General features: G+C 37.5%; 2 protein-coding genes across 3 annotated transcripts; one reads left to right on the forward strand and one right to left on the reverse strand.

Annotated features, from left to right (window-relative positions):
- Positions 1-356: 356 nt before the first annotated feature.
- LOC144456994 (uncharacterized) lies at positions 357-3,495 on the forward strand. The gene is made up of 2 exons (XM_078153544.1): positions 357-2,884; positions 3,375-3,495. The coding sequence occupies exons 1-2, from the start codon at positions 1,941-1,943 to the stop codon at positions 3,403-3,405; spliced, it is 975 nt and encodes a 324-aa protein (XP_078009670.1). The 5' UTR covers positions 357-1,940; the 3' UTR covers positions 3,406-3,495.
- Positions 3,496-17,223: 13,728 nt separating this feature from the next.
- On the reverse strand, positions 17,224-26,921 carry CBLN2 (cerebellin 2 precursor). 2 transcript variants are annotated; one of them, XM_020985630.2, is made up of 5 exons: positions 26,498-26,921; positions 25,987-26,072; positions 24,112-24,779; positions 21,234-21,353; positions 17,224-20,917 (listed from the first exon to the last, which is right to left on the reverse strand). In XM_020985630.2, exons 3-5 carry the CDS (start codon positions 24,472-24,474, stop codon positions 20,720-20,722), a joined length of 681 nt encoding a protein of 226 aa, XP_020841289.1. In that variant the 5' UTR covers positions 24,475-24,779; positions 25,987-26,072; positions 26,498-26,921; the 3' UTR covers positions 17,224-20,719. The 2 variants fall into 2 exon arrangements, with proteins under 2 accessions (XP_020841289.1, XP_020841290.1); XM_020985631.2 differs by lacking the exon at positions 26,498-26,921 and adding an exon at positions 26,256-26,415.
- Between the last annotated feature and the right edge of the window lie 342 nt (positions 26,922-27,263).

The following is a 27,263-nucleotide window of genomic DNA, read 5'->3' on the forward strand; positions in this document are numbered from 1 at the left end:
ACTAGCCATTCCTAGGTCACGTTGACATGGAGGGTTGGCTCCTCTCCTTGTGAGACGTGATGTTAGTAAAAAACAAAATACCAAGCCTCAGGCGGATGGGACCGTGGCTAAGGTCAGATGTGTATTGGACAAACCATGAATAGCGCAAGCATCAAAAAGGGCTTCTTGGCCCCAAGCCTTCTTTGTTTAGAACAATATAAAAACACTGCGTCCTGTAAGCCCGCTGAGCCTCACCCGCGGGAAGGACGCTTCGCCCGGGAAAATCTTTACACAATTCAAGTTTGTACTGGCTGCAACGGGGCTCCCAGCCGTTGATTGACTTTGGAGGTTCCCTTGAATTGGTGATGTATCTCTTCCATTACCGACTCTCTTGATCGGTGCTATATTATTGATTGTTCTTATTATTTATGCTTTCTATGCAAATTCAAACTATCTGTGCTTTGCTTCTTCTAAATAAATTATCTATTTCCTATTATTTTCTGGTGCATTGGAGAGTGTCATTTATAGGAGCGAATCCGAACCTCACTAAATCCTATTAATACAAAATTGGCGTCACGAACAGGATTCGCTGTATAAATGCCTTTCTTTAAGAGCCCCGGGCTCCGGTAGAGGTCCCCGGTTGGGAGGACCCTCCGTTTTCCTCGCTCGCAAAAACCTGGTCACAGTGTACAGGACCTAGTGAGGATTGGGGGTGTTGGGGGTTCTCGTTTGGGGTGCGACGGATGGGCCGGTTGCCAGCAGGGATAATGGGGGGATACGACCAGTACATCATTTCCCTCCCTTTTGGGTTGTTTGCAGCCAGACAGCCAAAGGCTGCAGCAGGACTCTGAAAAGTTGCCTTCATTCTCCCCCTCTCCCTCCCCAGGTAACAGCAGCTTCAAAGCAGTGCGTGGATGGGAGAGGGAAAGAGAGAAGAATACTTTATTACTTAGGTTATATGGTTGGTAGAGGGCAAGTTGGGAAGGATTGTTGAAGTGTTAGGTCAGAATTAGAAAGGAATGAGATATGTACAGGTTTTAAGGGGATTTTAAATCATTAGAAAGAAAGGCAAGGAAGTTTAAGCATGTAGGAGAGAGGAGTGTGTGTAGAAAATTTGAAGGGTGAGTAAAAGGAAAGTGCATGCTGTAATCGCCGCAGCAAATATGAATTGGGACCCTGATACTTGGGAAGGTGATATTTGGGATGAAGATGATGATAGGTGGGGGGAAGTAATAGAGGAAGATGTTCCGGATGTTGTAGACGGGGAAGCTCGGCCGATAGATAGGAGAAAAGCCGAAAAGGAGGGAGCTAACCCACCCCGGGTGACTGAAATCACGGAAGATTACTCCCAAAGAGAAATTACTGATTTGCTTAGTAGGTTTTCACAGCGATCAGGAGAGCCTGCAATCTCCTGGCTTGTAAGATTAAGTGATGGGGGAGCTGGAGGAGTGTGGCTAGACCCCAAGGATTGTCTAAAATTTTTGAGTTTGACCTCTATATTTTAATACAGGCAGAGAATAAAGAGGTGGTAGAGAAAAGATTAACTCAACTAATAGAACATATGAAGGAGAAGGGATGGGAGATTAATCCTGATAAAATTCAAGGTCCAGCTCAAAGTGTGAAGTTTTTAGGAATAATTTGGAATAAGGGTCATAGAGAAATCCTCCCCAAGGCCAAGCAAAAAATATTAGATTTTTCACCTCCTAGGGACAAAAGAGAAGCTCAAAAGTTCGTTGGGTTGTTTGGTTTCTGGAGAATCACATTCCTCATTTAGGTCAGATTTTGAAGCCATTGTATAAAGTTACCCGGAAAAAGTATGCATTTGAATGGGGGGAAACAGAATCGAAAGCCTTTGAGGAAGCCAAAATAGCTATTCAAACTGCCCTGGATCTTTGGCCTGTACAGCCAGGGCCGATGGAATTGCAAGTTACAGTTTTGCATGGATATGCTGATTGGAGTTTATGGCAAAAACAACAGGGCAGGAATGTTCCTTTAGGATTTTGGTCGCGAAACTGCCACCTGCTGGCCAAAATTATACTCCTTTTGAACAACAATTATTGGCTGCATATTGGGCCCTGGTAGAGACAGAACATTTAACTTTAAACCATGAAGTTGTATTGAGGCCAGCCATACCCATTATGAGTTGGATTATGGGGACCCCCGCCTCACATAAAATAGGACATGCCCAAGAATCATCAATTATTAAATGGAAATGGTATTTGCAAAATAGAGTCAAGACAGGCAGATCGGGTATTTCCACCTTGCATGAAAAGGTATTAGAATTACCAAAACATTCAAATGATATTGATATACCACCAAAGTCTTATGATCAATCACCTGTTTCTTGGAATAATGGATATGATTCTCTAACCCCCGAGCAGAAGAAGCATGCTTGGTTTACTGATGGCTCGGCTAAATATATAGGATCTAAGCGATGTTGGAAAGCTGTAGCCTATAACCCTTCATGCAATACTATTTTGGAAAGCTCTGGTGAAGGCCAGAGTAGCCAATGGGCCGAATTAGTGGCTGTCTATCAAGTAATTCAAAAGGAACAAGGTGGCCAATGTTATATATATACTGATTCCTGGGCCGTAGCCAATGGCCTAGCAGTTTGGATGCCAATTTGGAAGAAACACGAATGGAAAATTAGAGACAAAGATGTGTGGGGAAAAGAATTATGGGAACAAATATGGGAATGGTGTCAATGTACTAATGTATCTGTATTTCATGTAGATGCCCATGTGAATCAAGATTCTGTGGAACGTGAGTATAATGCCCGTGCTGATGAATTATCCAAACTTCAAGGAAAAGCTTTAAAGGTCACCCCCAGAGAGGAAAATGAAACACAATTAGGAAAATGGGTCCATATCACCGCAGGACATCTTGGCGCTCTTGCATCTTACAGGTGGGCATTAGACAGAGGGACTAACATACCTCTGGATCTATTTAAGCAAATAGTACAAAATGCATACAATGTCAATTATTTGCTCATCGGCCTGTGCCGAAGAAAATCACTGGAGAATTGGCTAGAGGGTCTTTACCTGCTCAAATTTGGCAAATAGACTATATTGGACCATTACCTGTTAGTCAGGGGTGTCAATATGCCTGCACTTGTGTGGACACCTACTCTGGGGTATTAGTTGCCTGCCCCTATAAACGGGCTACCCAGAAAAACACTTGTAAAACCCTAGATATTATTTCTCTTTATTATGGGACCCCCCTACAAATACAGAGTGATAATGGTACTAAAGTTTGGATAAAGAAGCATCAATCTGATAGACCAAGGCCAGCTGAGCTCATAGCACAAGGAAACACTAATACTGCCATAGTAGTATACCCTGGTGATGATAAATGGTATCATGTCCCACTAACCCAAATGTTTTTACGATATTAAGTGTTTTACAGTGTTTGCCTGCTATACGCTAACTATGGCATGAACTCCAGGTATTCCAGTGGGGAATCCTCAGCAAGGACCGCGTACTGATTCCATCTACGCTGGTGAAAACAACACCCACATCATGAATTGGTCATACCCATTCAACGTAGAAGTTTGGGACGCCCCTTTATTTCCCCTAATGAGAATCAATTTAACTAGTTTTAACCTAACTGTAACCGCAGCAAATGGCACTAATATTCCTGTACCTTACAGTGGCCACCTAGTCCTATTTTCCTAAGAGCACATTCATATAATTGGACTCTTGTAAACTTAACACGGACTTTTACTATTCTACATCAATGAAAGTACACAGAAATAACAATTATTTTTATTGTCGTAACACCTCCAATGGGCTGTATGAAGAATATCTAAACCAATTAGTATGGGTTGTACCTGTGACTCCAAACCCCTGGAATAATTCGTGTCCCCGCTCATGTACTAACACCTCTATCTTGCAACACAAAATAGTGTTTCATTATAATGTAACTTTTCCCTCTTTAGAAAGTTGTGTCAGGAAAAAAAGAGCTTGGTATGATACATTACTTGGTGGTGCAGGAACTGGTTTGGGTATAGTTAATTCTATAGACCTTGAGACCTTGGCTAGCAGACTGCGCAGTGCTGGACAAGATGTTTCTCAAGCTTTGACTGTGAATGCCCAATGGTTACCCACAACGATCCTGCCACACCAAAATACATTACAATATCAAGGCCAATTTTTACAAGTCTTTAATAATAGCATCCTCGTTAATTTACACCTTATGAAAAACATTGGTGTTTTATTTAATTGGACTAAATGTTCCTTGCAAAACTTATATACCCTCATACAGAAGGAAAATGCCCAAAGATTACTACAGGAAGGTAACTCTCACATATGGAACGATATACTTGACTTGTCAGATGTATGGAAAAAGCAAAAACCTGAGAATGCTAGATGCACTCCACTTTGGTGCGCTGGAACTATTATACTCTACCAAGTTAAAACTTGGACTGTTATGTGTCAATTTCATGTAATACCTTTTGTCTTACATAAATACTTTGCTTTACCTTATATCTATGGAAACTATATAGATTGGTATAATGTAACTCATACTCTGTCTGATTGTGTTGTAACTAATGGAGGGATTGTTTGTGGGATGATGACTCGGCAGATGGAACCCTGCCTTCTCTCACATTCATCCAATTTGTGTGATCTAACTTTATACCCAGTGAGTAACTTTTCTATGATATATGAAGTATCTACTCAATATGTTTGTATAGCCTCTAATAATCACTCTGACCTTCTATCTGTAGATATTACTACTGTCCATTTTCTGGTTGCTTATCCAATGTATCTTTCCTACGCTGGCAAGGAAATGATTTTTACTTTCCACCAGACACTAACCTAGTTAAAAATTTTGCTTGGGTACCCCAATCTTTGCCTCTACCTCATGTGTCTCTATCTCTATATCCCCTTATGAACATCTTGAATCAGTCGACTGAAATCAAAAAGTTATTAGAGTCCAACCAACGCGCGTTAAATGAACATCGAATACAGACTCTTATAGCCGCAGGAAGACTAGTCGAAGCTTCTCATTTAGTGATCTCAGATACTAATCATCATTGGTATGATTTTCTTTTTAAATCTCCTACTGCTACTATGTATTTTAATTCCTTAGCTACCCCCATACTACTACTTGCTTTGTTCTTTTTATGTCTTTGTATATGCAATTGTTATATGTATACCAAAATACGCACTATATACACTCATGTCACACCTTTGCCCCTCACCTATTATTCTCATGATCTTAAGGCCAAGTGAAATGGAAATTGGAAATTCCCCTTTAAATTAATAAGATCACTCAAATAAATAGGTTCAGTTCAAATCTCGGTCATGACCGTTCCATATCTCCTGAGTGTTCTTGGCCTAGCATTCCAGGAACTAGCCATTCCTAGGTCACGTTGACATGGAGGGTTGGCTCCTCTCCTTGTGAGACGTGATGTTAGTAAAAAACAAAATACCAAGCCTCAGGCGGATGGGAGCGTGGCTAAGGTCAGATGTGTATTGGACAAACCATGAATAGCGCAAGCATCAAAAAGGGCTTCTTGGCCCCAAGCCTTCTTTGTTTAGAACAATATAAAAACACTGCGTCCTGTAAGCCCGCTGAGCCTCACCCGCGGGAAGGACGCTTCGCCCGGGAAAATCTTTACACAATTCAAGTTTGTACTGGCTGCAACGGGGCTCCCAGCCGTTGATTGACTTTGGAGGTTCCCTTGAATTGGTGATGTATTCTCTTCCATTACCGACTCTCTTGATCGGTGCTATATTATTGATTGTTCTTATTATTTATGCTTTCTATGCAAATTCAAACTATCTGTGCTTTGCTTCTTCTAAATAAATTATCTATTTCCTATTATTTTCTGGTGCATTGGAGAGTGTCATTTATAGGAGCGAATCCGAACCTCACTAAATCATATTAATACAGTCAGTCACTTCAGTCACATCCAATCTTTGTGACCTTATTTAGGGTTTTCTTAGAAAAGATACTGGAATAATTAACCATTTCCTGTTCTAAGTAATTTTATAGATGAGGAAACTGAGTCATAAAGGGTTAAGTGATTTACCAGGATCACACAGCTAGGAAGAATATCACACAGATATTCTTGACTCTAGGCTCTATTCACTGTACCGCCTAGCTCCCTTACAAGCTCTGTAACCTCTGGCAATTGAATTAACCTCTTTGGGCCTTGGTTTATCAATCTATAAAATGAGGGGGGGTAGACTAAATGGTGCCTAGGGTCCCTTCCATCTCTAAACATATGATCCTATGATTTAGGTTATGGCAACAAAGATTATTTTCATTTTGGGGTTTCTTTTAGAAGGTGACCTGTGTAGTCCTTCTATTTTTATTTTGTCTACCGATTCTAATATATTTAGGCAGTTCTATTTTTTGATTTCTTGAAATATACTATTCAAAATTTTATATGGTTATGTTTTAGGAAGTCTGATGATTCCTAAATTACTTCTTTTTGGCATATTTTCAGAGGAATTTATTTAGGAGGAGGATAGTAGATACCTTACATTTTCCTTCTATTTTCTCAATCTTTATTTTGTTCTGTTTCTTTTTCATTTCATGAAATCATTGAGTTTTATTTGCCTGATCATAATTTTTGTGTTTACATGGCCCTTGACCTTGCCATCTTAACTAGAAGTTCCTAACTAAATGTAAGTCAAATAATGTGGTATGACTAGTGTAGATTGCAATAGCACTCTAACATTCCTTGCTATGGAAATTGTATTTTTATATTGATACGGTTTAAGATCAACCACATTAGCTTTACTGGATGCCATTTAATATTGCGTTCTTATACTGAGTTTGTGATCTGGTAGATAACTTAGGGCTTTTTTATATGACTTTTTTATACATATTTTCCTACAACTCTATTTCCCATTTATTATAGTTTTTATACATGATTTACTCATAATGCACAAGCAACAAGATCATAGTATCAGATATTAGAAGTAGATATGACTTCTATAGATTGTCTAGTCTGAACCCCTCATTTTATGTATCAGTAAGTTAAGGACCAGAGAGATGATATGATTTATCCCAGGTCCACAAGGTAGTTTATGGAAAATCCAAAATCAGAATCAATGTCCACTGTCACCCAATCCAATGATAACTCTTTCCATTACTTTATACAGTAGCATTTGGATTTTTGTTGAAAAGACATTCAAAGGGAAATAAACTCTGAGTAGCAACTATTCTTTCTGTGTTTTCATATTCTTTCCTTTAATGTGGCATTAAAATTGTGTATATTATTACCATCTCATCAGTAAGACAACCATATATTTGTAACTTTATTTAATCTGTTTTAGTTAAAATTGAATTATCTGAAATTCACTATTAAGTTCATAGGTCAATTGTTGAGCTGTCAGTTTTACCAATGAGAAATCAATCTTAACCAGCCATTAAAAATTTACCAGAACACAAAAATCAGTTCCTGGCCAGTTATTTTTGTCATCTTCACAATCAGAGTATTTACTGATCATTTACTGGTTCATATGATAACACATTCATTAGTTAAGATCTCAATGATCCACCCACAGTTTGGCATCTGGTCACTATAACAGTGGTTGATTCTCCACTCTAAACTTTCAAAAGACAGACCAGCACTGTGTGCAAAGCATTGGATGAAATAAGATGAAAGGTAATTTCTCATGCACATAGAATCATAGTAATAAGTAGTTGGTAATAATAAGTTTCTTTTATATTTTTTACCCATTGTTATTTCTGTAGCTTGGAAGTTTGATATCTTTGTTAGCTCAAAAACTTATGCTTTATTTATTCATGAATTCCACTAAAATTGTCACCAAAATGCCTAAGTATATTTCTCAGGGTTTTTGCAACTTGTTTCTAAAGAGCATTAAAGAATTCAGCTCCTAAATGTGTGTTCTCATAGTTGGATCCAGGCCAAAGATATTACTATTCACTTTCCAAAAATATGCAAGACAGAAAATGCCATAGTCTGCCAGAGGATAGGAATATAGCAGCCCTGACCCAATCCCCTTCTGTTTCTGAAATCTGACAAGTTGCATTTGCATTGTGCTACATTTTAGGATTTCTTCATTTGCTTTCAAACCAAGAAAAACAACACCATGAAAAGTAGTTACTTGGACTGACTGGCAAATTTTCCAAAAACAATGCACTTGGTCGAATTTTCAGGGGGCAATAGATTTCTAATGCATATTAACAGCAAAAACAGACAAACAAACAAACAAAAACACAGACTACTTTAATATCCACATATCCTCACAGGTTTTGTCAATTTGGTTTACTTTACTTTATACTTATGCATCTTAGATAGCCTCCACATATATTTAGATAATCTATGTATTTTTCATACAATTGCCTCCTACCCAAAAAAGTCTTATGTGCCTTTCCCAAAGTAGGCTCTGGGTAATTTTTTGTTTTTGTTGTTGTTGTTGTTGCAGTTGTAGTTGTTGTTAAATTGAACCCAAAAACAAAGATATCATTCATATTTTTGTTGAAATATAGGAATGAACTATCTTTGAAAGGTTTATTTCGCTTTTATTTGACATTTTCTTGTATCATTTTGGCTCTCTGCAAAGCTATAACACTCATGTCGTCAGAGTGATTACAATTTCTGTTTAACCTCAGTTCCTTCCTGATGTATACAAGGGTGAAGAGAGATGGAAATGATAAAGAGATTATTAAGGCCACCAATTTATAACAGTTATTAAGCCAGGTCTGTGGACTAGCCCAGATAATCGCACCATCTCCCTTATACCCCCATTGCTTCTCTAGTAGAAAGTGTAACTAAAACAACAACAAAAACTGAACAAACACAGTCCTGATTTGCATATTGAAGGCAGGTATCCTTTCCTAAATGTGACCAGATTTAGCAGTTTCGTTTTTTTCTCCTTAAAAGTGCCTGAAAACTTTTGAAAGAATCAAGTGGTTATTTTACTGAATTTTTTTTTACTGAAATATAAAAATGCTTCTGCCTTTGCTTAAGGGAAAAGGAAAGAATGAGAGAGAGAGAGAGACAGACAGAGAGAGAGAGAGAGAGAGAGAGAGAGAGAGAGAGAGAGAGAGAGAGAGAGATTCTGAGATCATATTTCAGGCCATAACAGCCATGACAGTAAATTTGGCTACTACGTTAAAACAGCAAGCATTGACATATGGTTTGTTATTAACATGCCAAATCAGTTTTTATGTAGACAAAGAGAAGTTCTAATGGGTGGAATTTCTCTGATTCCTTTCCATAAGATAACTTCTGAGAATGAGCTTAATCTCAACAATTTTAAAATTAATAATGTACTTTGAGACTTGAGATGTCTCTACATCAAAAGCTGTCATATCCATCCCACCCTTATCTTAATAAAGGAATAGATGTAGTAAGTTGAAAAGTTTTTGTTAAGCACTTCAAATGCACAAATAAATAAATCCTTCTCAAGTAGCAAAACATTGAGATGTGTGATTTCATATCATTTGATGATAAGGCTGTTTAATAACACTGTCTGGTGAAATCACATTAACCCTCACTAAAACTGCCTAATAATACGGTAAATATGCTATAAGTGCTTCACAGGACTTTCTTTAATTTTGTTTTAGGAATTGTAACTTCACGAGCTTTGCATTTAGGGCAGGGATTTAAACCATTAAGTAGCGCCCGGACTCTAACCTGCTAAAGTTAACTTTTCTGACTTGGGGTTAAGTTTAAAGGTTCATGAACAGCTTGAAAGAGGCAATTTGCTGGATCTCAGCCAGTTACCTTACTTCAAAAATTCTGTCTTTCTATTTAGTCTGAGAATGTAGTAGAGATTTATACATTTTTTAAGAGCCAAGGAGAGAGGAAAAGGGGAGAGAGAGGGATAGAAGCAGACACAGACAAAGAGATAGATAGACAGATGCAGAGATAGAAATAACACAGAGAGACAGACAGACAGACAGACAGAAACAGAGCAAGACAGAGAGACAGAGATAGAGACAAATAGAGAGACAGAGAGACAAAGAGAGAGAGAGATAAGAGAGAGAGAGGAGAGAGAGAGAGAGAGAGAGAGAGAGAGAGAGAGAGAGAGAGGGAGAGAGAGAGAGAGAGAGAGATCTTGATAAAACAATGGGGAGTTGATTTGTTCATTTTATCCTCATAGTTGTGTCAGACTGGCTTTTATCTTTAAAAAGACCTTCACAAAGTGAAAACTCTTTCTTTGGCTATGGAAGTGATTTTCTTATGTTGTTCTTTTTCTCCTGGATAGTGCTGAATACAAAAACAGTACCTCAATGTTGATGTTTACTGGATAAAGAGGTATTAAATAAATAAAAGCTTAATGTCATATTACTGTCAGAGATGGAAATGCAATTTTTAGGTTTATAAAATAAAGTACTAATTAGTAAATTTTCTTTTTTTCTAAAGTTCTCACAATGTGTTATGAGAAAATGGCTTTCATTAAAAAAACCTAATTGTGACAATGTAAATTATACACTTTAATTTATACTTTAAATTAAAGTAAACATTTCTTTAAAAAAAAAGTTCCAGGTCTATTTCCTTAATGCTCATCTGACAGTCATTCTTACATGTAGAGAGAGGAAGACAAAATAATAAACAGGCTGAATTTGGCTTATTCTAACTTGATAGTCTAACTTGAACTTGTCTTAAAGCAATCTGGAAATGTAGTTTGAGAGTTTCTATACTCTTGTTTAAAGTTTTGTATTGTGTGGGAGGCAATTTTTTTTTATTAATATTGACTATAACAAAAATGGACATGAGAAACTGTTACCACTAAGTAACACTTCTGAAGTTTTCTACTTATGAAATTGTCTCAGATTGTATTTAGCAAAACAAAGCCATGTTGCCTCATCTTTCCATAATTTAATATAAGTTAAGTCCCAGGGGCCTCTCTCCCAGGGCTAATTTACATGCTAATTATATCACAGTTTAAGTCACAGCAGCAGCACCATCTATTGGAGAGCTGATCGTAGTTGGAGAAACAGAAATATTCATACTAAGTAATGAAAAACAGTGTTTGTTCCATCCTGTTCTGTAGCATAAGGGATTTCTTTTCTTATGTCCATATGAACAAAGGCTCACTTCGCAATTCCTGTATTGCAGAAGTGTGATTGTGCCACTGCCATTATACTGCAGAGTTTTCCTGGATATGTAATCATTTAAACAAGGATAAATGAAACATTTGAAAGGGATTGGCCTGGGGAGAAATATACCCCTAATGATCACAGCCAATTCATTTATGCCTTATACCTACTGGTGGGTATGGAGATGTGCTTTATTCAAGAGAGTACAGCCACTTGTCATTTGTATGTGCATGAACAAATTCAAATGAAGTGGATGATGAAGTAAGGCTGTAATTCATCAATCTCATCTTTCTGTCTACAATTAGAAAATCAGATGGACAAATTATTATCCATCTCTCCTAATCGGTATTAATATCAAATAGCAAAAATGAAAAAATACAAATTAATAAATAAAAATAGGCTCAATGATGTGGATGAAATTAAGCTATAAAGACAGAAGGTGCTGACACCATGAGTAACCCACTATTGCCTCTGCCTTATTCTCAGGAATGATTACAGCTCTTCCCATACACATTCTTGATTTTGGAATTGGAAGAGAATTGGAAATGGAAACCATACAAACAAATTATTCTGGATCTAAAATAATTTGTCAACATTTTGAACATACTCTGGAAATAGATGCTTTAAAAAATACAAGTAAATGTTCATTCCTTGGATAAAAGTTTTGTTTGTTTTAATCCATATGCATGAAATACATCCAATCTTTGTAAAATAGGCTTGTTTTTATATCTTCATTGCATTGTGAATTGTGATGCATTTAATCTGCAGATTTTTTTTATGTCTGGTACATCTTGAAACCTCTGTATTGCATGCATATATATATATATATATATATATATATATATATATATATATATATATATATATATATATATATATATATATATATATATATATATATATATATATATATATATATGTAGCTGAGCAGGAATCATGAAAATAGAAATATAACTTTTACATATTAAAAGCAATGGGATGGGAGATGTGGGTATATTTTCTACTTTCTATGAATCGTTATAATAGCTAAGGAGAACTTAAGTATACTCTCAAATATGAACATACTATAAAATATACTATAGAAACTATGTGTATGTTAATATTTTCAGGCACAGTAATATGGGTATATGCTAATACATACCCTATAGGTAAATAGGCATGAGGTAAAAAAAAAATTACCTTAGTTAGTGACTTATTATATATTATGGTTCTAGTTTTCTTCCTCAGTTGGGGTTCAGTTAAACACTTTCAGGATCAGTGGGACACACACTTAAGCCTTAACAAAGGGTTATCTCTATTTGTATGGACAGTGTTGCTGGTAATGTTTGACAATGGGGTAAAACTTATATTAGCCTGAGACTATGACAAATGTTCAGTATTCAAAGTTAATCCAGAACAATGCATCTCATCTATACTACTCTTCTGTGGGTGATGGATGAGCAATTTCATTTTCAAAATTGATAACAATGTTTTCTTTGTTAATTAATTGAATGGGTGGTAGGTAGAAGGGAGATTAGAACCTTGATTTCATCTATTTAGGAAACTTTCTATAATTCCTTAATGTGGCAGGAGCCTGACTACTTTTAATATTCATGTTTTTTTTTTCTTCTAGATACTCATTAAGCCAGTTATTTGAAGTCATTTTTATATTAATTTTAAACTCAAGCCTCTGGTGACTAATTTTGAGTGCTGCCATTAAAGTCACAGCCCAGGATAAAGTCAATTGAAACCTAGAATGAAAAATATAACTAGCAGATTGTAAAAACTGGAAACTCAGTAATTTTTTTAAAGTACTTCACATCATCTTGAGAGAGTAGTGTCAGAATTTTAACTTAAGCTGAGAATAAGCTGATGTTGTCAAGGAATGCTATTGAAAATCCCCAAAAATGAATTTTAAATTCTTTCAAGGAAGTGAAAAAAATATAGGATTGATATGAAGGATGGGTGAAAAAAATCCATAATGACAGAAGATAGAACAATTTAAGTTTTCCCTACCTTTCCCTCCAAAGTTTGGTCTTCTCTGAAGAGGTCTAGGACTTTGGGATGCTCCTGGAACCCCAAGATCATGGCTCCAGGCCCTGCCTGAAAGAATTCAACTCAAATCTTCTTACAGCCAGAGAAAAAGTTTTATTAGCGATAGATCACATAGTCCAGGTGACGCTGGTACAGACCAGTGGGCATGAGAGAGTTCCGGCCTTTGGGGCGTGAGATTCTCAGCGTCTGAATGTGGGCCAGGGTAGATCTTATATACTAAAGTGATTTTGGGTAGGGGTCTAGGAAAATGGTCTGGGAAAAGGGTCTGGGTGAGAATTCCTATTGGAATGTCTTAGAGATTGAATAGACAATGGAAATAGATAATGAAGGAACTGAAAGGCATCTGAATTAGATCAAAAAGGTGGGGCTAGGGCTTTCAAAGGGAGATGGGGGGGCTGGGGCCTATAGATAAATGGGAGTCAGATTCCCTTTGTGTCAAGGGGTGAAGACCTTGGCTTGGGCCACACCCCATCATTCTCCTCCTGGGAGAAGAGTCTTCTGATTGTGAATTAAAATGGTTAATAGAAAGTTGAAACTCAAGAAAAATCAGGAGATACTAAGAGAGAATATCATTTGCCCTCAATTATTTCTAATTGCCAGGCTCAAATGAACTACATCTCAAAGTACTCAAAATAGTAGAAGTAATTGTTGTATTCCTGCCTCTGATATTAAAAAAAAAAAGTTACAGCACAAAGATGTTGAAGTACTTGAGATAGATAAAAGAAGGCCCAATATTTTAAAAGGAAAGGCTTCAAACCATAGACAACGAATTGTCCTCAGTTCCTGGCAATATCCTTATAAAGGGATTATAGCTATTAAAGGGATGCTTTGTGAGCGCTTAGAAAGAGAAGTGGTGATCACTAAGAGTCAACATGACTGAGACATCAAGAACATATTAAAGTAAAATAACCTGCTTTAAATGATCATTACACAGGCAGAAAAGGGGAAAAGCATAAATATAACTGCATCTCTGTAAGACACTTGATAAAGGCTTTCATGAAATCATGATAATTACATAAACATGCAACAGTTTGGATGGTCAAAACCAAGGACTTATTTTAATGAATCATTGTTGACTTAGAGTCAGCTCTCTGCTGGAATGCACAGGAATATGTCTTTAACCTGTTCTGTTCCATATATTATCAATGACTCAGTAAAAATTGAGATGATGTCCTTATAGGTCTGTGGGTGAATCAACACAGGATGACAGTCATGATCCAAAAAGACCATATTAATCTGAAATAATAGATCAAAATAAATAGGCTGAAATATAAATGACAATTTCAAAGATTTGCAGTGTTTCAAATACCTAACACAAGTGTAGGATGGGAAAGACATGTCTTAGCACATGACCATATCTGTGGGTTTTAATGTACAACAGGTCGATTATTAGCTTATGGAGTAACATGAGAGCCAGAATAGCTAATGCAATTTTAGATTTCATAAAGAGAAGAATACTATATATTATTACATAGTCCCACTGTATTCTTCCCTGGTTGGGTCATATTTGGAGTATTGTGATTGGCTCTGTCACATTTATTAAAGAAATCAACAAAATGGCTTACATCTAGAGTAGCATCATAAAGTTGTGAACTTAAATCTGGAAAGGACCTTAAAGGACATTTAATTCAGCCCTGTCATCTTACAATTTAGGAAACTGAGGTTCCAAGATGGGAAGTGTCCTGTTAAATATTATTCTAGATAGTTAATGGCAGAGCCAGAAAATGACCTGAAGTTCTCTACATAAATGTTCAGCCCTCTTTCCACTATGCCACAGGACAACCCAGATAGTGAAAGGTCTGGAAAATGCAACATGACTATTGGTTAAATGAATTTGGAATATTTAGCATGGAACTGAAAGACTTGGGAGGGGGTGGTGGCTGATAACTCATCAAATAATAATTGTCTTCAAGTATTTAGATGATTGTGTGGTGAAGGCTTTGGGGTTTTTTCCTGCTTGTCACCCCATTGACAGAAATAAGAGGAAGGAGGAAAGTTGTAGAGGCAGATATAAGATTATTATAGGGAAAACTTTAAAAAATAAGAGCAATCAAAAAAGTATAATCAGCTGCCTTTATTGATAGTGAGTTCCCTGTCACTAGAGGGCTTCAAGAAAAGCCTAGATGAACACTTGTCAGGGTAGGAATGAGTAATATTCTTGTTCAGGTATAGAACTAGATGGTCTTTGAAGTTCCTTGTATCTCTACTATATTATCAGTAAAAATCATGTTAAAAATAAGCATTATTTCATATTCACTAGCACATTATCATAATCCTTCCTCTCAAAAGCATAGCTATTAAAATTGCCCAAATTATCAAATAATGAAAATGTATGATCCAAAAATGGGAGAGGTGAGATATGAGTAAGATTGAGACTATGGTGGGAAGGTTGGCTGTGGTTTGTTAGCAAATGACTTCCACTTCATTATTCTGGGGCAGCTCAAGTGCAAAGCAGCATTTTAGCTCTAGGGAGTCACTGCTGCAGGCATTAAGAAGAGGAAATGAAGATTTCTTTTCCAAATTAAGTTGTCAAGAAAGCTCATTTACACCACACAGTGATTGTATGTGGGTGAGAAGATGATGGTGATTTATAATGATACAGACTGGAAAAGCTGTTCCAAGGAGAGAAATCTATAACAAAACCTACTTGGGAGGCTTAACCAGAACCCTGGTTGTCTACAGAAACAAGGTTTGCTATCCTCAGAAATTTCTGATCACCTTACAGTGACTGTGGAAAAGGGGAAGATCAGTTTATATAAGATTCATCATTTCACAAGGGCTAGATACTACTATGACAGATGCCATCATAAAAAAGTCCATATAATTTGGTCATGCTAGTAAAGGCATTTGGAGCTCTGGTGACACACTGTCTAAAGATTATTAGACTTTTAGAAATTCTAGTAATTTTAAGACTTAAGATCTGATCCCCCTTTGAATAATTGATGTTTTATTGTTTCATCTCAAAATTGCAGACGATGTCAGTGCCTCAATTTTGTATTTATGCAACAAATTTGGTCAAAATCAGTCAACTTTATAATCTATTATGGAAAAATTCACAAAATGTCAATCTATCAAATATAAAAAGAGATCTAGCTTAATTCATCCAAAGATTTCTTTTTTTATGTGGAATTTTTCCATAAATAGTTGAAGTTGTACTCTTTGGTTGGAATGCTATTAAACAGTGAAAATATGTAAAAAATATGATTCCTTACTAGAAATCATTCAATTTCATTTAAAAATTATTTGATTACTGCCCCTAATTTTGGAGCACAATTCAAATATTGGACATAAAAAAAGATGCATTTTCTTTCCCCCCCCCCACTTTTTAACGTCTCAGTACATGAAAGCAAATACTGACTCAAAGTTTATGGTTGTTTTTTGTCCTACAAAATCATTAGTGATTAGTTAATGCATTCATTTGACTAGAAAATCCATGAGGATATTTTCATGTATTATTTGCTATTAATTTTACCCTTTATTCTACATCATATTTAAGGTAAAAGTCTCTTAATACAAATGAATATAAGGATGAGGTAGCCACATTTTATGGGCAATGGAATTTTATCTGTTTATACAAATATCTACACTATTTTCCATAGAAGTTAACTCAGCTGCAGTGTTGAAATGTTTGTCAAATGGTATAAAACCTGGAAGACATAAAATGACAGTATATGAACATGATTGAATCTGGTTTGAAATATTTTACTTCTTTTTATAAACTTGGACAACCTTTACAACTCCTCCCTCTTGCCGTGCTTATAAACACAATATATATTTAATCATCAAACTTTCTTTTTATAAATATTCCTATATTCTAGGAATATATAACTAATATTTGTTTTCTTTTGTATCACTGGATTAAAGAGTTTAGTGCTATTTTGTTAACAGATTTATTTGACAAACTAGAATACACTTAATTGTTCCCTAGTTATTAGAATCTTTGTGAACTCATTTAAAACATATAATACAAATTGGGTAATAAACTATATTAAGGTTTGTACAAATAATTTATGTTTTGGTTTGTACATATTTTCAGAAACTATATATATATATATGTATATATGTATACATACATACATACATGTATGTATATATATGTATATATGTATACATATATGTGTATATACATATATGTGTATATACATACATACATACATACATACATATATATATATATATATATATTTAATGCTTACAGAACTAGGATTACCTAAAGCATTTTTCCCCAAAAAAGTAAATACTATGTAAACTATAAAGAGTGCTGTTTGTTTTCCTGTTAACACTCAATATGGCATAATCAAGACCAGCTTCTATCTGGGCATCAATGGCAAGGACAACCATTAAAAAGATAGATCATTTTGAATAACTACAATTACATAAACCAGAAATGACTGGTTTTGAAAAAATAGTAATAATTAGAAACAATAGACAGTAAAGAGTTTTAGGTAGAATTCAAATTGAATTAATAACATACTTCAAAATAGAAAAACTATTTCCTTATTATTGGTGGGGGGTTTTATTTCCTGTTCTTAATCAGAAGGGTTAACATGAATCAAATATAACTTTCAGCATAAGATTTGATATTTTGAGATGCATAAAAGTTGGCCCACTAAATCATGTCATTTTAATGCTTTTGATTTCATTCATTGTGGGGAAAAGCTTTTTTTTTGGTAGTGTAGGTGCTAAACAAATACAAAAATGCCATGTGATATAATTATAAAGTTGTGGTTCACTCTGAGGTGACAAGTTAATCATTTTGATGCATAAAAATTAAATCATGTGTGAACAAAATCAACAGAAGATCAAAGAGTTAACATGATATACGGAAAGGTGGAATGTTGCTTTGATAGGCAATTATCTATTTTCATATATAATCGATTTTGAAAGTTATGAATGGCATATTAACACACCTTTTCCACAAAGGAGACATCTTACTCTAACAAAAGAATGCAAATCATGGAAACCAACAACTGATATGTTATTTAGAAATGTGCATTATCATATATTTGTTACAACACACATTTCAGAACCTTGTCTTGCCACAAAGTACCACTTAGGGTTTTTTTGTAGAATACAGAAATTTCACCTAAACAAAGATCGGGTTCCATAACCAAATGGAAAGAAATACTGATGAAACAGTTTCTTGTCAGGGAATCGCAGTGACTGTCAGATATACTATTATCACAGCTTTTTCCTAATCTAGTTTCGGGATTCCATTTCAAGTAAAAGAACCTTTCGTTAGGAAAATCAGGAATTCAGGAATTTGGAAATTTTCTAATTCAAGATAAATATAAAATATGAATAATTAATTTAATGCTACTGTATTTCAATAAACTAATTTAATAGGTATTTTTTTATTGACCAATGGAGCCTGATGAGAGGCTGTGGATAATCAATGTGTATATATTAGCTAATATGAATATTATATGATACCTATCCAGTTAAAAATTGAATAAAATAGTATATTATAGGCTCTATATTACTTTGCATTGCCCTTTGCTGAGACTGGCTATTTGCTTTGAATTCAACTTTAGGACTCAGGCAATGGAGACAGAAAGGGGACATACATATTAATGGCTATGGAATAGAAAATGAAAATCAACTTTCATGTGGCTGCTTACATTTTCTACATTTGTTTGTAATATTTTTGCATTTATTAACTTAGGTAATCAATTTAGGAAAAGTGTATTATAAAGGAAGATCACAATACCCATGAAAATTATTTCTCTGATGAGTCTCACTTGCTATTTTTGGTGGATCCAAATCTATCTACTGAGTAATAGCCATTTCAGATCTAGCTCAATTCCCATTCCAACAGTCCCTCAGAGAAAGCCCAGTGACAGTCAGATGGAAGTACTAGATGAAGCATTAGGTTTTCTGGGAAATATCTCTCCTCCCTTCAACACTTACTATTTTAAATGGAGTCTATTACCATTGGAAACACCTGATTCTGTCTTTAAATGAACTTTTCTTTTTTAGTTTATTCTCAGTCCTAAGTTAAATTTATTATGAAAGCACATTGCCCATCAATCAAAACATCTTGACACTGATAGTTTGTTTCTCGTTTATATGAAATATGAATAAATATTTATGCACATATGTATGCTTCCAAATGTACATATATATGTATGTATATATATCCAGATCCAGCAGTACATCTAAGCAGACATATATATTTAAATAGCCACATGGAGCCATCAGACAATTGCCTTGGCATCACATGGAACAGCTCCTCCAAATTCCCAAAACATTTCCAAAATCCTTCATCCTTGACCCTTACACAGATGTAATGGGAGAAGGGGGAGAACCAAGCCAGACATCAAATCAATTTATTTTGAATCTTAAAGTATCTTCAACATTTTGGTTATACTGTTGTACAGTGGACAAACTGGCATTCAGCTTGAGGTTTCAACTTTTAACAGGTTTGAAATCAATGACTCTTCCCTGTACAGGAGACTGCATTCATCCATTTCCCAGATAGTCTCTCATATAAATAGGGGCAAAGCTGATATGAGGATTGCTTTTTTTAACCAAGCATGGGGCCATCTGGATGTTCCTTTATCAAAATACACCTTTGTGTGGCAGGTCATATCTGTTTTATTTAGATTAAAGGAGAGAAGAAGCTGGTTCTGTTGACTTTAAGGTGGTGCTTCAGTGTGTGTACAACCACAGGTGAACCAAAAGCATTGAAATGAACATCTGAGAAGGTCAAGAATTCACTTAGTAATGCAAAGAAATGATGTAATTTAGGACATTTGGTCAAATCACATCATCACAGCCTCCTCTTTTGTTTCTAGAAAAATCAGACCAAGTAGAAACTTTAAGTCCCTGAACGATTCCAGACTGTAAATCAAAGGTCCAAGAATCTCAGACCTTTGCTCTTAAATGCATCTGTGAAGATCATTTTGAAAGAACAGACAAATTTGTTCATTGGTTATCATTACTCTGATTTACAGGTATGTTTTTTGTCTTATTGATCAATCTAGCTTACTTATTTTTCAGCACCAAAAGAAAATAAATTAAGAAAAATGGGGAAAAGACAAAAATATTGAGTAAAAATACAAACAACACAAAACAAAATTGGTTATTCCAATCGTGCAAAATTTGCTTCTCTGAATAAAGCACTTCTTGACACAGTAACGTCCATAATATTCCCATCCCGCCCCTAACCCTCCCACCCAACCAGAAAAAAATACAGGACTTAGACTGAAGCCATTATTTTTTTTAAGGCTACACAAACACAAAAAAATTGCATTGCAGAACCCTTATCCAGGTGGTAGTTTCTTCTGCCCCTTTTTGTGAGTCCTTCAGCAAATCTTGAGATCTGAGTTACTTGTCTCATCAGGACAACAACAAAGCAAACAAACAAACAAAAAAAAGTCAATGATCCCAACAATAGAATTGGAAATTACAATCACAGGTACAAATTTCCCAGGTCAATAATTTCATTTCTCCTAAAACCACTGTCTTCTAAAACTAATGAGAGGAGCAGGTTCCAGAGGAATTGTCAATATTCAAAGTAAATATTAGAATTTTATGAGGAGATCATTCTTCTACTGCCATAGTCTGACTGGATGGTTGAACAAGTTTCATGTTCTGGCAAGTTCAGGGTATTATTAAGTGATGGATTTCTGGGTCCATACCACACCTTGGGCCCCACCCAGGGTGCCTGAATTTAGAGAGGAAAGACCAAGAAGCCAGAAAAGGTTGAATATTTCCATCCACCCATGAGGTTACCCCTTTCCAGTTTGAGGTGTACTTTGTCTTCTCTTTCCATGTGCAGCAAAACACCATTGCTAGCAGCTTCTCTGGTAACATCTTGGTCTCCGGCAAACGCTGAAATCACTGGGTAGCCATTTTGCATTAAACTGACCTAAAAAAAGCAAAGTTAGCAGCTGAGTTGCCTATCTCGTAAATGAGGGTAGGCTCTATATTGTCCTATTCTGTGGTGTCCTTCCCAGCCCACCTGCTCAGTTAGCCTCATTCATTTCAGGGGCACATTAGATGGAATGAAACATTCACACACTTCCTTACAAATGCTTCTCCTTTCCAGGATTAGCTATACCCAGAATGGAAAACAAACAAACAAACCAAAATAAACCCCAAAAAACAAAAACAAACAAAAAAAACCCAAACACAAACCTCTTCTCAAAAGAGAAGGGACAAGAGAATGATCAAATGCCACCCACCTGGATAGTTTGTCTGTTATAGACTTTGACCACATGGAAACTGAAACTATAAATCCCTTTCCTTGGTGCTACAAATATGCTGGAAGCAAGATCGAAATGGTTGCCAATATTTACTAATACCTAGAGAGGAGAAAAGAACAAAGCACCAAAAGCAAATCAGACCCCACCTACACCCAGCCCCCACCCACTTCCATTAACTATTGAACAGCAGGCCACCTGAAAACATCACTCTACAGAAAGAAGATGGTAGAGGAGTTAAAATATCCTGTTCTGTTCAGAAAGAAGTTGACTTCAAGGATGTGGAGATAAGGTCACAGTTACTGAGAGTATTTACATAATGCTAGAGGAGCAATATGTGGCAATGACCAAAAAGAACTAGACCATATTTCCTGTAAAAGGGAATTCAGAAGCAGGGAATAAGAAACTAGAGAAACTGCGAAAACATGCTGGTTAGGATAAACCGGTATGCTATTGCAAGTGGATTACAACTTAAAGGAATTCTTTAACAAAACAGGGCTTCATATTGAGTGGGTTGGAAGAGGGATGGTGCAAAGGGGAAGATTTAGAACCTTGCTGAGACTAAAGAGATTTGAATAAATAAGTGAGGTGAATTTATATATGTATGTATGTACACACACACACAACACACACACACACATATACTCCCAGTAAGGGACATTCTCCTTCCACCAAGATGCTTGTCAGGGTATGGGAATATTGCAGAACCAAAGACAATGATAATAATGTTAATAGCAATGTCCTTGTGAGAAACAGTATCATTCAAGATCCAGTGAATTCATAGCAATTACTTTATTTGAAAATGCTTTAAAGGTGATTATAGTCACATTATTTTAAAAATGATCTCAATATTTGGAATCTGAATCAAAAAGGATGGTCTTGTAGAATTTGTTGTTTGATTCCTTGTCTCAAACCCTTCTTCAGATTTAAATAAAATAGCTTTAGAACAAAGTAACAAGTTTGCATTTTCTGTATTAAAAAAAGAAAAACATGATATTTAAATCTTACAGTCAAAAAAACCCCTTTAAAATGGAATACCACCTTTTTTTTTAACCAGTTCAGTTCAGAACAGATTCTTTGCTTATGATAGAAAAAGCAGATCTCAAATCAAGATGAAATGCTGCCAATACCGTCTGTGTCAGTGGTTTATCGAAGCAAAGTCGGCATCAGACTTCATCCACCTTCGGTTCACTCAAAGCCACTTCACTTCCTATCCAGGTGCTGAACCCGCTCCTACACAAACACTCAGGGGTTTTATTGTTTCTACATAAACACTCAGGGGTTTTATTGTTAAGAGCTTTTCAGTGGATGGGTATTCTATTCGCATCCCTCTCAGGAAAGGATACTTGAGAGAGAGAGAGAGAGACAGAGAGAGAGAGAGAGAGAGAGAGAAGAGAGAGAGAGAGAGAGAGAGAGAGAGAGAGAGACACAGAGACAGAGAGACAGACACAGAGAGAGAAAACTCAAGATCTTACCCCAACCTAGCTATATATCTCCCTGTGCTTCACTTTGTATTTCAGGAGTCTATCAGAATATATTTAATTTGACTTGTGGAAGGAGATGAGTAGGGCTACAAGGGGGGGCTAGAGGGTGTGCTTAAGGCGAGGAATTAAAAACAAGAATAACAAAAACAAATTTGTTTATCCCCCGGGGTTTCCATTATCCAGCCTCAAGGATAGATACTGGCTTATCTTTCCGAAATTCAGATTAAACAAAAGAAAAGTCCTTAAAGAGGATGGCATTAAACCAAGTTGCACGTCTGTACAAAAAAAAACAAACCAAAACAAAAAAAGACTATGTAGTGGCATAGGGGAAATGGGAAAATGTCCCTGTGCTGTAAAGAAAGTGCCAGAAAGTCGGTTAAGTCTGATTCTTTGTGTAAGAGTATTTAACAAGACGTTACGACAAATGAGGGCACCAATGAACCTGTTTACTGTGCGTAACAAACGGCTATTTCGTATTGATTTGGAGCAAACACGAAACTTAAAAGTTTTTTTAATATAATAATAAAAGTTCTCTTTCATGTGGAAAATCATCTAATAGAAATCAAGAAGTGAAGCAGGAAACAACAAAAATTATCCAGACTGGACCTTATCTTCGGATCCTAGTGCTTCGAATTGTCTCAGCAACTTGCTTAAACCATTTTAAGATTGTATTTCTTTTTCAGAAACCAGAAACTTTAGGATAAAATTCCAGGTAACCCCAGTCCACCTCCTCTCTTATGTATTTATTATTCACAAAATCCAACAACAAAAGTTGTCCGTGGATAAAATTATGATAAGAGCTAGACACTTTTCCGAAAGGAGAGTGGGTGGTTTGGGGTGACTTAACCTTAGACTAAGTTGGTAGCGTTTCAAAGCGGGGTAATTTCATAATAAGAATCCTCTCTTAGCTACCGCATACCATATAAAAGGAAAAACAGCCAGGCACCACAACCATGACCCTCCCCAAACACACACAATAGGTTTTTGATAAAAACCGCTTCTGAGGGAACTGAATAAAATAAGTTCTAGTTATCTCCGCTTTCCTATTAAAATAGTGAAGATGGGGGGGGGAAAGAGTGCAGAGGTACTGAGTAAAACCAGAGGAGGAGGTAAAGGTATGGGGGGGAGGGGGAGGAGGAAAGAGGAAGGGGGGGAGAGAAGAGAGAGAGAAGAGAGAGAGAGAGAGAGAGAGAGAGAGAGAGAGAGGAGAGAGAGAGAGAGAGAGAGAGAGAGAGAGTCCAGAGGTGCCAAAGTGACAGATCGAAACAACGCCTCATCACGTAAAACTGTCTCCGGACCTTCCTCCTCCTCGGCCCCACCCCACATACTGATCCTTGAGGACCAACAGGAGGGGTAGTCTAGGTGGCTGGTCTGACCTGGTCGAAATAGATGGTCATGGTGCGGTTGCTCATTTCCGATGGTTCATGGTTGGTGCTCCGAATCGCAGAGAACGCCACCTTCGCGCTACCAGAGCGCACAGAGATCCCCAGGGAGGAAGTTACTGCGCCGTCCGCGGACGGGCTGGAGTCGCACACCACCAAACACTTGCCCTCCAGGACGATGGGCTCTGTGTCGTTCTGTGCCCGCACCGGGCAGCCTGCAGGCAGCAGCAGCAGTAGCAGAGCCAGCGCCGCCACCAAGCAGTAGCAGCAGCCCGCCGGCTCCCGCAGCGCCCCCCGCCGCCTCAGCCGCGGCATAGTCAGTAGTGGCCAGCAGCAGTCCCGGCGAGGCGCCGGCATTGGGGCGCCAAGAGGGGGGAAGGAAGGCGGGGATAGGGGAGGGGAGGGGATCAGAAAGAAATGGAGAGTGAGGAGAAGGTAGGGTGGGGGGAAGTGGGGAGGGGTGGGGGCTGAGTTGCTCTACTTGATGCTTCTCTCCTCTTTTCTTTTTCCGAGAAGCTTCGACCCAGGGTGGTGTGGGAACAGCTAAGGAATGGGATGGGGGAGGGGAATGGAAGGGAGGGGGTAAGCTTCTCTTCTCTCCTCCCCTTTTTTTTCGAAGGTCTAGGCAAAAGAGAGTCCTCAGAAAGTAGTCACAATCCAACCTGTGAACGATAAAGAAGGAACAAAACCTATAGATAAAGATAACAAGAATGAAGAAGAGAGGGAAAAACAGGTGAGGGAACATTCCCTTAGCATTCCCTCCCAGGATGCACATTTTTTTTTGCTCCCATACACTGATCCCGGAGATTCGGAGAAACATCCAGATAAACGGAAAATATACCACTAACTGCTTCCCATTGTAAACGAGTGTTCAGGGTCCCCCTCCCTTTTATTTTTCTGTCACTTTGGCTAGTCAACGCTAACCTACAATAGCCTCTTCCCTGGCCCTTTACACCCTTCTCCAGAAAGAAGAGAGGGAGTCTCAAGAAGAAGGCTTTACATTTTCTGAGATCTATATTTCAGTACAATTGCATCTTGAAATCAACACCACGGAACCCTTTTCTTTTTCTCTTATCTACTTATGCCCAGTTCTTTTGTTGTTATTTTGCTTTTTTTTTTTTTAACAAATAATCCTAGCAAATCTTTAGTAAATCTTTTATCTTTTTTTCCCTCCAAAGTATAGGTCTCAGGCACTCGTTAGAATGGATATGATGAAAAAGAAAGGGGAGGGGGAACTACCAAATTAAAAAAAGTCTCGCCTCGTAGTGTTCCATTAAAATTAAAAAGTGATTTGAGAATGTCATCACTACCTTTAGCAACTCCCTTACAAGATTTCCTTGTTTCTTCCCCCAACAAAAGCGCAAGCGGACCAGCCACTGACCTCTGTTTCCAAGCTTTTCTGAGCTTGTGCTTCAAACCTTCAAGCTCCCTCTTTCTTGCTCTCACCCTCTCTGGAATTCTGGAGAACCCATCCCCCGTTACTGACAACTTATGCTTCGATTTGCACTTTCAACCTGTTTCTTTAGCTTCTGGGTTTGTATGTGGATCCATTTTTAACCTAGGCTGTCATTTTAATACATTGTTGAGGAATGAAAAGGGAAGAATTCCTCCTCGCCGCTACGTCCGCCCAGCAACTCTTCCAGTATTCTTTCTAAGAAAGAGAAGTTGCTTCTCAATTGTTACTCTTTAACTTGAGTTCCCATAAAAATGATTTCAATTATTTCCCCAGACTCTGAAGACTGGGAGTGTTTTCCCATGGTGGTTCTCATTATATATATAAATAAATAAATTCACGAAATAGGCAAAAAGATCCAGAAAAGGGAGGGGGGAGGAAAGGGTGCAAGGGGTGGATCTTGGTGTATTATTTACCTGGCAAATCCATGCTAGGAGAAAACTGCTGGCTAGGTAGCTGTCCGTAAACTTGTATTGCTTAGAGAAAATGAGCCGAGATGGTGCTGGCAGAAGAAGAGGAAACCAGAGTCATCTCATTCTCTCCCGCCCATTGCCAATAACCTACCCTTCTCTCCCTCCCTTCCCCTTTTACACACATATACACGCACCCTCATGGCCTCAAACATACTGTACACACGTACACATGCTATACACTACACAAAAGGGCTACTTCTTATCCAGCCGACCTCTGGTTCTTATCCAACTGGCCCTGGGCTCCCCGCAACATGTCCAGGTAGCACATATCCTCCGGAACCCCCTCTTCAGTTTTCTCAAGGGGCCAGTCCCTCCAGTTTCCTGACTGCATTGAGAACAGCTGGCAAACGCCCTGCAGTAGCAGCAGCAGCATAGTCTCTGATGGTAGCCACCGCCTCCGCCTCCCACCTTCCAGTCCCAGCCCCTCCCGGCACCCCCAGGGTTCGACTCTCACCCAAATACTCGGATCAGAATCCTCCCAGAACTTGCTCTATTTTTAAAGTCGTCCCCAAGAAAGGCACAAGAAGATTCGGTTCTCTCATTCCTTTTCGATTCCTTCTTTTCGTTTTCAAATCCCCTCCAAGTTTTAACCCTGAATTGTAGGACAACTTTCATAATAAAATATTGTCTTTTTTCAATAAAGGGAAGTCGAGGAGAATTGAGAGGAATGGGGAGCAGGGAAGAAAAAGGCACAGGATTTTGCTGGCTTAAGCAAAATATTTGGGAATCCCGAGCCTGGGAAATATCAGATCTTGGCAAGGTTTGAAGAGGCGGAAGCTGCCTGGGTTCATGTGTCTGCTGCTCGGAACATTCGGACTCATTGTGCGCGCTGGCAGTCTCCGTTTATTTGTTAAAAAGCCTGTTCAGAGCTCTCTCAATCTGGGGACCCACACCAAGCTTCTGCGGCTGCACCTGGAGGCGCAACGCCACACTCTAAACATGGACGTGGGGCGCCACCTAGGGGTTCCGTTTCATATCCTGGCTTCCATCGCCTAAGCAAGGGAGCTCCGATAGAGGATGGGAAAAGTACTGAATAGAAATGGGAAAGGGGACCAGAGAATAGGGATGGGATTTGTTAGTTGAATTATTTGACGGGGAAACTATGCTTGGACATTTTTCAGAAAGACAAAAAATCTACATCTTTAATTACTTTTCCCTCATTCCCACCCCTCCCACCCCCAATTGGAACTGCAACTTTTAATTTTTGCAGTTCCTTACAC

The sequence above is a fragment of the Phascolarctos cinereus genome, unplaced genomic scaffold (assembly GCF_003287225.1).
Source record: "Phascolarctos cinereus isolate Bilbo 61053 unplaced genomic scaffold, phaCin_HiC Scaffold_4;HRSCAF=312, whole genome shotgun sequence".
In the NCBI taxonomy this organism is placed as follows: Eukaryota; Metazoa; Chordata; class Mammalia; order Diprotodontia; family Phascolarctidae; genus Phascolarctos; species Phascolarctos cinereus.